At 36.9% G+C, this 12,427-nt stretch overlaps 1 protein-coding gene across 1 annotated transcript; it reads right to left on the reverse strand.

The window, feature by feature from the left end:
* Positions 1-2,099: 2,099 nt before the first annotated feature.
* Positions 2,100-9,691, reverse strand: LOC101732914 (protein kinase C delta type). Its single transcript, XM_004912352.2, has 10 exons — positions 9,343-9,691; positions 7,870-7,976; positions 7,458-7,619; positions 6,958-7,049; positions 6,665-6,727; positions 6,403-6,541; positions 5,262-5,453; positions 4,176-4,295; positions 3,294-3,424; positions 2,100-2,103 (listed from the first exon to the last, which is right to left on the reverse strand). The coding sequence occupies exons 1-10, from the start codon at positions 9,689-9,691 to the stop codon at positions 2,100-2,102; spliced, it is 1,359 nt and encodes a 452-aa protein (XP_004912409.2).
* Between the last annotated feature and the right edge of the window lie 2,736 nt (positions 9,692-12,427).

Genomic DNA, 12,427 nt, shown 5'->3' on the forward strand with positions numbered 1-12,427 from the left:
GATCAAGCGAATCAGGCGAGGAAGAATTCACTCCCAGGACACCAAAATATCCACTGAGGAACAAGGAGAGGAGAAAATTTTGAACCTCTCGTACAGGACTCTAACTCCTGAAGAAAAGTCTGTATTGGAGAAAGGACTTACTTTTTGCCCAACGAAAAACTTCGACTTATTTGACACAATAACGGACATTAACCGATTTGTACGTAAGCTTTTGCTAAAAAAACACTATTATTCTGATGATCTTATAGACATAGATAGACAGAAAAGTGAGATGATTAAGAGTATATCTGTTCCCCTACAATCCCATATGTCAAACTTTAAGGATATGGTCTCTGTTCTTCACTTAGAATCACTACTTAAAGAAAATGATCCTAAGATTGGGAGAGTAGGAATAGATCCCATTCAAATAAAAGATAAATTTAAATCTAAATCCAATTATTACCCAGTGCATTTGAGAGATAATACTATAAATCTTTTTCAAAAGAATGTAGAATGTGAACTCACTTCACTGTACGATAGCTTAAACAATGAAAAGAACACATCCCCACATTCAAAAAATAATCTTTTATCTAAAGAGATAAAAGCTTTGAAGAATTTGGAGAGAGACAATACAATTGTGATAAGGAGAGCCGATAAAGGAGGCCTCATAGTCATCCTTAATAAAGATGATTATTTAACTGAAGCCTATAGACAACTTTCTGATAAGGATTCCTATAGCACTTTAGAAAAAAATCCTTTAAATGATTATGAAATTGAACTAGATGTCCTCCTTTCAGAAGCTTTTCATTATAAAATCATAGATGAAAAGTTATTCTCCTTTTTGAAACCAGACAGACCTCAAGTGGCAATCTTTCATTATTTACCAAAAACACATAAAAAGGAGAGACCGCCACCGGGTAGACCTATCATAGCGGGTATAGGCTCCCTGGGTGAAAATCTATGTGAATATATTGACTCATATTTACAACCTTTAGTCTTAAGACTACCAAGCTATCTAAAAGATAGTAGTCATCTAATACATACCTTAAAAGATTTCAAATGGGAACAAGGCATCTATAAATGGGCCTCCATAGATGTGGTATCATTATACTCATGTATTCCTCACTCCCTAGGTCTAGAGGCTGTTAAATATCATCTTACTCATTACAGTACTTATGATGAAAACTTAATAATCTTAATTCTAAAAGCTATTAAATTTTTGTTGACACACAATTTTTTCTTATTTAATAAGAAATACTATTTACAGAACCAAGGCACGGCAATGGGAGCCAAATTTGCTCCCTCATATGCGAACCTTTTTTTAGGTTGGTGGGAGGATACACACATCTATAATAACAACATGTATCACGAATACATCCAATTCTATGGACGTTTCATAGATGATATTGTTATTATATGGTCAGGCACTATTGGTCACTTTGAGAACTTTCTCACCTTTATTAACACAAACACGTATAACTTGAAATTCACTTCAGAATTTAATGAAGATTTTTTGAATTATTTAGATATAAACCTATCTGTGGACAAAAAACACATCACTACCACTATTTTTCGAAAACAGTGTTCAGCTAACACTATTTTGAATGCAAAATCTAATCACCCTAAACACTTAATTAGGAATATTCCATATAGCCAATTTTTAAGATTAAAAAGAATTTGCTCGGATGAAGAAGATTTCGTAGTAAAATCAAAAGATCTGTTTAGAAGATTGAGAGAAAGAGGGTACACCCCTACTATTCTCAATACAGCATATAAAAGAGCAGCCTCTAAAAACAGAAACCATCTCTTTAATAGATATAAATTTACTGATAGTAACAATAAACCTTCAGAAAATTTTACACAATCTACTTTAATCAAACCTAAAGACACTTTCACTACTCTGTCATGTATACTTACATATAGTCCACAATACAATATGATTAAAAATATTGTGGACAAGAATCTAGCCATATTAAAGACAGACCCGATTCTTAGGTCTATTTTGAATGATGGCATAAAATTTATCTCTAGGCGAAATGAAACAATAGGAAACAGACTGTCACCTAGCATGATCCAAGATAACATACCAGAAAAAACGTGGCTATCCACAAAAGGATGTTTTACCTGTGGGGCAAAAAGATGTATTACTTGCAAATTTGTGACTAAAACAGATACATTTGTTTCAACAACTACAAAAAAGACTTATGTAATCAAACACTTTATAAATTGCAACACAAGAAATGTGATTTACCTTCTCACTTGCAAAAATTGCGGGAAACAATACGTAGGACAGACGAGTAGAAGATTAAAAGAAAGAATCCGTGAACATGTTCTGAACATTACGGATATTAAATCTCATACACCAGTAGCAAGACACTTCCATGAGTGCTCTAATAGATCCTTACAACATTTTTCTGCTATAGGTATTGATAGGGTTCTCCCAAACCCTAGAGGAGGTAATATTGTTAATACACTTATAAAGAAAGAAACAAAGTGGATTTTCTTTCTCAACACTAGACAGCCGCAAGGCTTGAACTTTGATTATGATGTATCTTGTTATGTTTGAATGTACTCTACATATATAACTTTATTTGGTGTTACATATTGTATATAGTAAACAATATAGGAAACTCTAAAATTAGCATGATTCCTATATTGTTTAAATGAACTTCTTTATAAATATACCTTTTGTCTAAAAGACATTTATATATGAAATTATATAAAAAATAATATATAAAATAAACAACAAAATAATAAATAAAAAATATACAGACATTTTTTGAGATAATTTACCCTATTATATACTTTAGGGTACATACTGCTACTAACACATGTTTTTTCTTTAAATGTTTGCCAATTGTTTTTACTTAATTAATTCTGTGTTGTGATTGGCTAATCACATCTAAATGATCATTGGCCTCTCATGCTTTAAATACTCTTTGTGAGCAATTGTTCATTCAGCCTATGATTAAGTACCGAAAGGTACGAAACGCGTAAGGCTTGCTGTTACATGTGTTAGCTTTAAATAAATATACTTTGATTTTACTATACTTTTTGTGAACTTCTGCAAAAATCTTTTATACCTGAAATCCCGGAGTGCCTGCCTATTGATGTTTTCGGTGTATCCATACACTTACCTTACCCTTGTCAGTTTTTCTCATGAGAGGCTGTGCTAGATGAATGGATCCCAAGGGGCTCAGGAGCAGATGATATGACCAGACATTGCAGAAGATGATGTAGTCTGTATGCAGCTGATGTTCCAATGCTAAGTCCATGGATGGTGATTGTAGATACCATGAGGCTCAGATACTTACCTCTGCCAGGTGGAGCTGACAAATGAAAAGCCTGAGTTCTTCTTGCTGCCCCCTGATGTGGTGTCATTCCTTTGGGGCTGCAGGAAAGACGGAGCCTTACCTTCAAGCGGCTTCAAAAGATCTATTGTTGGCTGCACAAAATTGGAAAAAACAATGTTAGGATAATACAGAATATCCAGTATGGGTAAGTAAAAACCTGTAAGTGCCTTTATCTTTGCACCAGCAGATCCAACAGAATAAGTTACACACACAAACTATGCATTTTATTTTGTTTGTCTTAGAATGTAAACAAATAATACAAACAAAAGCAAGCTCTGAAGCTGAAACTGAAGTATAGTTTGCCTTGGTAACAATATTTTCCAAGGATATCAATGCTACAGCACCCCTAGTGATCATAAATAAATATGCCTGTTTGTGCAGGGAGAATGCATCTGCAAAGGCAATCAATAATAATGTACAAAAGTAAATATGCAATGCTGGCATATGCTCTACATATAAAAAGTATCAATAGCTCCATTTATATAGGTAGTAATCCTTTGCCTTCCTTGGGATCAAATTAAGGCAGGAAAGGAAGAGTTATTATTTAAAATATAGCCTAAAAGACCCCTAAATGACAAGAACATCAGGTATTTATATTCCTACATAACCAATTCTAGTCAGATTGGATCTTTTTTTATCTTTATTTTCTATTTTCTCATTATTTGCACCCTTTTCAACTTTCATATAAAGGTGTTCTATAAGATATTATGATATATTTTTCATATATAAACAATACATTTTATTGAAGTTACATTAATGGTCCCCTCTCTACTATAATTAGCATATATTACTAGTATAAAAATAATTCAAGACTATGCTTCCATTGTTTAGAAAGGAACTTACTATTGGCTGAACAGGTGGTTCCTGGCTCTCCAGCTCCTCCCAATCAATACAAGAAAAAAAGGGGTGGTCTTTGATGGTGCCACACACCCCAAGGCGCTGTTGAGGCTTCTTCTTGAGGAGCTTTAGATAAAAGGAGCAGTTAAAAAACAACTCAACAAAAGCAATAAAGAATGCAGAACATGTACAGAAACCCAAACTGTGTAAAGGTGGCCATACACTGTAAGATCTGCTCGCTTGGTGCCCTTGCCACACCTACGGGTGGGCGATATGGGGCTAACTGGCCCTAGGGCTAAACAATCAAATTAAAACAGCAGGCATAGGTGCCATCGGTTTGGGGACTACATCAACAAGCCAATGCAGTCCCTGATATGATGGAAAATTAAACCTGCCCAATCAAGATCTGGGCGATTTCAGGGTAGATGTTGGTTGGGGAGTCCTGCCAGTGGTGCCCACACACGGGCAGATAAGCCACCTAATTGGTCTAAAGGACCGATATCAGCAGCTGAAATCAGCCAGTGTATGCCCACCTTAGGGCTAGTGCTGCCAATACATCTCTAGGAACCTATATAATAAGCTGCAAAACAACCACTGCCTGTTAATATGTATGGTGAAAATAATGTTCATACTTTTCTAAACCTTCAGGAAAAAAAAAAAAAATATATATATATATATATGTATACAATTTTAAAGGAGATCAAGGCCCAAAATCTTCTAGTGGGTCATAGTGCTAGCGGACCCCAGCTAAGGATAATTTTCTTAAACTTTTTGTTTTATTTCCACCATAGGGCAATATGACACATTGCTGTATATTTAGCATTGTTCACAACTAACCTTTGTGAGAGTGGGCCCTTGATGTCAGGTTCACAGTCTCACTTTTGTCTTTGAGAAAGGCTGCAACAGCAGCCGAAACGTTAGATTCTTAATTAGAAATAAACTTTTTTGAACTACATTTTAAGTCCTGTGAGTACCTTTTATGCTTGTTACATGACATATATATATATATATATAATATATATATAGCCTATTCTGTTTTAGTCAATGATGTGGTGCATAAATGTATCTGTGACTATTAATTCTCTATATCACCTTTTTTAGAAGATCTACCAGGTCTTCATCAAGCCACTGAGGAAATACAGGCTCTTCGTAGATGACAGAGTCAGTATGCTCCTCCTCATCGCTTCCATCCAAGAATGGGGACTCGCCGGTGGCCATTTCAAAGATAATGATTCCAAGGGCCCACCAGTCTACTGCTGCAGTATATTCCCTATTGTTTAGAATCTAAAAAACAAAGTTCTCAGTGATTTACCCTTCTGACATCTTAACCTAAACCATATTAAGATTATAAGATTTAAAGATTATTAAAGTAAAGGGAAACAAAATTTGTATTGAAAATAGTGGCCAAATATCCTGTGATGCCACCTACAAGAATATGCAAATCCTAACCTACATGATTGAAACTATGTACCTTAACATACACTGTTATACCAAAGCTACTTTGGTCATCATACTTAGCTAATTACCCTATCTATTTCTCACATTGTTTTTACTCTTCCTTTTTTCTCTGTTAAGGAACTGGCTGGCACACTAACAATTAGAGAATGTCTTACCTTACAGTGGCCAGAGATATAAAATTAAAGTTGAACACTATAATGTTGGCTCTACCTGAGATCAGCCCTTCCCATACTGTACTCAGCAGTACTTCTTCCCTATGGAAAGACATCCCACAAACCCTTGTGCCTTTATCTTATAAAGCCGAACAACAAGTACATAGAAATATGAAGGACAGGCCATTTTGTATTTTGGTGCATTTCTGGTAGAAGGATTTCTCAGGTAACAATTTACAAAATACTGCCTGCATTGGGGCATAGAGACCATGGGATATTGGTGCATGGCTAAAGGAAACAGGGGCCAGTGTAGTAATAATTTTATTTAACTCTTTTTATTTCCAATCGATAAACCTTATGTTAAATTTTTGTTTTCATGATAGTTCCACTTTAACAAAAGGCTACTAACATAACCCCAGAGTGACTTCTAAGAATGGCATTGGGGTAAGTAACTGCATTTTAGCAACTGACCAACAGTTGTAAGCAGCCACTGATACTTCTACGTCTATACGTGTTTTCAGTTTGGCTATAGATGCAGTTCTGTTATTCTGCCCACATACCCCTTTACATACTGCTGTTACTAGGTCTCACTTGATAAGATAGACTGAAATTGCATTTCTTACCTCCGGGGCAATGTATCCCATTGTGCCTGCCCGGCCAGTGATGGTCTTGTTGTCAAAAATATTAATCTTCGCTAGACCGAAATCTGTGATTTTGATGTGACCTTCTCCATCTAGCATAATGTTTGCAGGTTTGAGATCCCTGTAATATAGATATTAAAAGGGCAATCATGAGAGAGGTTTGGGATTCATATAAACCTATAAAGCAATGGAATATGCAAAAACAGAAAAAACATTTAGTAAGATATAATTGAGTTTTACTGACCGGTGAACGATGCCCATGTTGTGAAGGGATTCCAAGCCACATACCAACTCTGCGGAGTAGAAGCTGTTAAATAGAAGTAAATGATGATAAAGATTAGCGCATGCCTTGCTACTTTTGTAGGTGTATGGGAAATAGCTTACCCTTACATTGGAATAAGGTGCCTTCTTTTATATATTCTGCAAAACTGTTAGCAAGTTCAGAACTATTAGTAAATATAATGGCACAATAGCCAATGTCTGCAACAGTTTTAACAGAATATAGTAATTTCCTGTATTCCTCAATGTGCTACTTACAGTACTCTGGTCATATCCAGGCATCCGTGTGCATTGATCTGTTCCTCCAGGCTTCCCCCACTGAGGAGTTCCATAACAAGGAATGCGTGCCGCTGGTTACACAGACAAATACAGTGAGAAGGAATCATTGGAATAAATGGCACAAAACAAAACAGTGCAGATTAGGGGAGCACACATATCAAGTACAAGATGTAGCAAAGATATAATGCAAAGGCAAATTTGATGCAACACAAATATTTAGATATACATTTGTATGATACTTTCTGCAGATAAAGATAACAGGGGTAGTTTGCCATTATCTTATTTCTATTTTTGTTCAGAAGCTTCCCAGTTTGAAAATTCAGCAGTTATTTGATTGTTAGGGTCAAATTTACAGATTTGCAATGACAAGTACCCTTTAAGCACTAACACTACAAACTGGAAAGAATGTGCATGTTTCCCAGGGAATGAAATTTTGTTTTCCTTGGGGGTTTTAGGTTGGGTATAAACCAGTTGTGTACCTGAGTTTGGAACGCCGCATACCCATGGCACAGGTATGGGCATTCGCTGGTGATCCGGAGCACGTTGGCCTCTGTCAGGATGCTGTTGGAAATGCACCCTGAGTTCTTCTTGATGATCTTAATCGCAACAGGTGGGCTGTCACCTAATGTGGCCAGCATAACCTGAGAAAGGGAGACAGAAAAATTACATTTATATGCTCTTATAAATACATATGCTTGCTCCTATAATGTCTAATACTAACATAACTTAAAAGATGCTCCTTCATACAGTAGAGTAAATTTCTAGTTCTAAACTGGAATCATCCTTTTAGAACATATCCTTAATACTGCTTCCCTCTCTTCCCCTATAACGTCTATAGTTTAATCATATGCCCAAAGAAGAAGTATCCCTAGTGGGAAACTGATCTCTCACCCTGCTGTATCCTCCTTGTCCCAGCTCTGAATGGAACTCATAGCTGGTTATTGTTTGGGGGTTAGGCTCTGTAGGATCAGCCCGTTGTCGTTTTTGGTCATTTCCATCTAGTGAAGAAGAGATTTTATTTACAATTCCTACATTGGCTACAGCACATTTAAACAGTGCTACTTTACTATTCCAGGTCATAAGCATGTGTGACGTATAAAGTTTGTATAAAATGTTTTATACATTATTATTATTTTTAACATGTATTTATAAAGTACCAACATATTCTGCAGCACTGCACAATAAATTGGTGTATCAATTGGATTTGATTTTTATTTCATTCATTACATACAGAAATACAACCAATAAAAATACAAGAGGTAAAGTGGATTATGTTCAAAAGAGCTTACACCTGAGGTCCCCTTCATAAACCAAAGCATCCCCACTCCCAAATATAGCCCTGCTCTTCTGTATTATCACTGACCAGGAGCAAGTGCAGCTGTCCATGCTAATGTCTCAGGAAGTCATGTGACCAGACAAGGCCCCAAATTTTATGGCTTTTGCCAACCTCCCAACACTGATTTATTCCTTTTGTTTTTATAATGGTGTAGTGGAATGAAGGGATGAACAAAGGTTTTTAAATGATTTAAAGTATATTTTTTGTACTGTACATCCTGGCAATTTTTTATGAATAAAGATTGGCGAACTTAGATAACAAACACGTGCAAGATATTCAACATTTTGGTTTTATACCAGGATTTTTTTTTAGAAGAAAGTAACAACTTGTTACTTATTTACATTCTCCTGATGCAGGTGTGCAGCAGCTTTGGTCATGTAGATAGATGATAGATAGATAGACAGACAGACAGACAGACAGACAGACAGACAGATAGATAGATAGATAGACAGATAGATGAGTAGGTATGAACTAGTTAAATATGATTCTATACAGGGCCAGATCTTATAGCATATACTGCCCTAGGACACTTAGGGGTATATTTATCACGGTGTGTAAAAAGGGGAGTAAAACATTACTGGTGATGTTGCTCATAGCAGCCAATCAGATACCTTGCTTTGTAATACTTCACTACTATGCTGCCTCCCCTATTGATTAGGCAGTCCCTGGTCCTGAATCCTATCAAATGCCTCATTTATTAAGATAGCTGATATGTTGCACAAGTGCAGTTGCCATTGCCACCAACCAGATTTTTGCTTTTGTTTTTCTAGCTGATACTAGATTAAAATCACTTTCCTGTATGGTTGCTAGGGGCAGCCATAATTTTGGACCTTGTAGCTATACATGCACACACAACCTCACTTAAGGATTACAATAAATAAGTCTATCTAAGCATTATGGCAGTTGACCCTGCTCATAACAGCCTGTAAACACTCTCTACTAATCCAGGCCAAGTTCACACCAAAATTGTGTTATAAGCAAACAGGAGGGAAGGAAAGCAAAAAGCATCTATGGGCAGGGTCTCTTACCTTCTTCACTGTCCTCTCTGTCCCTTTTTTTCTTCTGACAATGATCACATTGGGGTTTCCCTTCTTCGCTGTCCTCTTTGTCCATTTTTTTCTTCTGATGGTCATCACAGGAGGGTCTCTTACTTTTTTTGCTGTCCTCTCTATCCATTTTGTTCACCTTCTGATCCTCTTCTGGAAGTTGTTCATTACTTGAGGCCTTTTTACTCTTCTCCTTTGATTTTTCTTCATAATGACGCTTTTTGCGTTTCTTCTTTCTTGCTGTTCCTTCTACTTCACTCTCTAGCTTTCTCTTCATCTCTTGGTAAGGTCCTGGTCCCGAATCGCCGCAGTTGAAATCCTTCTTCTCCATGTTGGAAATGGCTGCCAGCTCTTCTCTCTTCTAAATGCTCTGCCCAACAGTCATTTTCCAACAGTCATTTTCCAACAGTCATTTTCCAACTGTAGAAAGCTTTTACTTTGTGACATCACCACCTAGGGTCAATGCAGACCATGTCCCACATCTAAAGAGTTGCAGTGGAGAGACATTTGCAAATACAGCATTTCCTTATGAAAGCTTTCCTGTACCCTTGAACACAAACACAGTAAGATCTCAAATGCAATTTTCAGGGTACATTATGATTTTAAACTGAAAGGGATTTAGTAAAATTTGTTTCTTTCTTTTATGTGCATGGACTTAATTTACATCTATTTGTTTGTTTAGGAGCTGCCATATTACCAGTATTCCCCAACTTCTCTGCCCAGGGGTTTAAGGTTAATATACAGGGAACAATGGGTACAACATGCATTCATCTCTACCAACAATGGTGTGAAATGGATCTATTTATACACTATCGAGCTAGACCCCTTAGGTGTATGATAAGAAAATAAAATTACAGGAATTATGAAGACTTGCACCATAAAGTCAATAACATGCTACTGCCCTCTCTCATTTTATTAATCAGGGCTGCAATATTGCATACAAATAATTGCAATGCACAGTTATTTAGCTGTTTAGGATTCTTTAAACATACTGGATATACTGAATTCAGATAGAGGAAAGAGAAAAGATGATGGCAGCTCATAACTCACTTAACTTAAAAGATGAGTGACAGCTCAGGGTAACAGGTAACAACTTGGCACCCACCTGGAATCTACCTTTCATTCTCCTTGATGAAATTTTTAAAGCATTAAAACTGGACTGAAACGGCATTTAAAGAGCAACCATTCTTTGCATTTGTTATAGGCCAGAAGCAGACTGGAAATTGCAGAAGCTCTACTCTTCCACTGCCCCTTAAGATCTAGTTGGCAAGACTAATAGTGAAGTGGCTAAAACAAGTCAGCCAATGTGTATGTGGCTAAATCATACCCAGATCATTATATGAATCACAAGGGAACTGAGTAGTGCATTGCCACCTGTAATTAGGGAATATATAGAAATAAAGCATCTTCAAAACTAAAGTTGTTACACATTTTAATTTGGAGATTTAAAGTTTTAGCAGACTTGGAAAAAAGATGCAGTTTGCAGAAAAGGAAAAAAAAATATTTCTGAACCATGATCCTGCAGGTTTTATTTGGGCCTTTTCTTTGTTGGTTAGTATTAGAAAAGGGATATTGCCCATTTAATGAAGTAAAATGATTGTGCGTCTCAACTTTGCATTTTCTAGGAGTCACTAGGCTCTGTTGGGGTTATGTATTAAAAGGCACGAAGTGGGACTGTGCAATAGCCTCTAACAACCAATCAGCAGGCAGCATTTATGGTCAGCTCATCAAAAACAGTTAATTAGCTGCTATGGGTTGCTGCACTTGGGCAGTTAGATATGAAGGGGGGGCAAGGGAAATAAGTAATGGGACCCCAGCTAAGCCTGTTTAAAGTTTGTGCTATGTGGTTCTGAAATTGGTTCTGCGCCTCTGCAATTTTGAACTGCACACCCCACCTCTGGATGGGGCATCACAGTGAAAAATCCTGCTATAGATTACACACACTGTTTTATTAAAGTCCTATAGAAAAAAGGTCTGTTGGGTGAAAGTACCAATATACAACTGATAACCTAATTTCAACTGTAATGTATAAATACAACATATAACACTAGCAGGTGCTCCTGCGTCTGTGTCCAGATTCTGCCATGATCCTCCTTCTCTGATTCCAAAATGCTCCAACATTCCTTTTACATTGAAGAAAAATTATTTTAACTCTGAAACATTTTACTTTGCCTTTAGACATGAGGGTTGATTCACTAAAGTGCGTTAAAACGAGCGCTATTTATAGCATGCGTTAAAATTTTTTATCGCGTCTAATTTTTTGCGTCTTAATGCACTATTCACTAAAAGGATATTTGCATTAATTTAGACGCGATGCTGTTTGCGTTAAGTCGCGAAGACTATTTTCATGCGGTATTTGATGCAATGCGCGCTAATTAACGCACATGCGCTACTTTTTGCGCGCACGCCATATTAGCCATACACAGCATTACGTTCATAAAACTACTTTTTTTTTTTAAATTACCATTTCCCTGCAAACTGGAGGATGCATCACTCTAGGGCCAACACATACTTGAATAAATAACACTGCAAAGTCCATATTGTGTTGCCAAAAGCTCATGAACTGTACTTTTTAGTGGTGCTTGCGAAGCGAGCATCACTATTGTTATCTCACAGGCTTATTATTATTCTTCCGTACAAAAGTTCGGTGCGTAACTAGACCCGCACCGTTTGTCGTAGACACATGAGTGAGGTGTCAAATCGTGCGGCCTATTCGGGAATGGGATGGGTAAGGGGTGGGTGGTTAATTGCCCCAGCAGGGGGCAATTAACCGAACTGAAGGAAATGTACCTCTCTAGTCTATAATTACTGCCTGCCCCAAGTAGGTGTTAATTTTCGCATAGACTAATGCGATATTTAGCGTGTCAAAGTGTTTGTGAATCATGCGTTAGTATTATTTCTGCGCGAGAATTAACGCAATGCGGCAAAATTAACGTATGCGATTGCGCGCTATTTAACGCAAGCGATATGCGGCTTAACGCATGCGATAATACTTTAGCGAATCACGCGTTTATTTTGCGCGTCAATTGTAACGCAAAAAGGCATGTGATAAGCGTTATCGAACTTT

This window comes from Xenopus tropicalis, chromosome 2 (genome assembly GCF_000004195.4).
Source record: "Xenopus tropicalis strain Nigerian chromosome 2, UCB_Xtro_10.0, whole genome shotgun sequence".
Taxonomy (NCBI): domain Eukaryota; kingdom Metazoa; phylum Chordata; class Amphibia; order Anura; family Pipidae; genus Xenopus; species Xenopus tropicalis.

What these genes read in the sequence shown, in the direction of transcription:
- LOC101732914 (XM_004912352.2), bottom strand. Translation starts at nt 9,691, where the DNA reads ATGGAGAAGAAGGATTTCAACTGCGGCGATTCGGGACCAGGACCTTAC. An exon ending in GACAAGGAGGATACAGCAGG is followed by an intron (nt 7,620 to 7,869) that starts GTGAGAGATCAG and finishes TCCCTTTCTCAG; the next exon opens with GTTATGCTGGCCACATTAGG. An exon ending in ATGCGGCGTTCCAAACTCAG is followed by an intron (nt 7,050 to 7,457) that starts GTACACAACTGG and finishes CTGTGTAACCAG; the next exon opens with CGGCACGCATTCCTTGTTAT.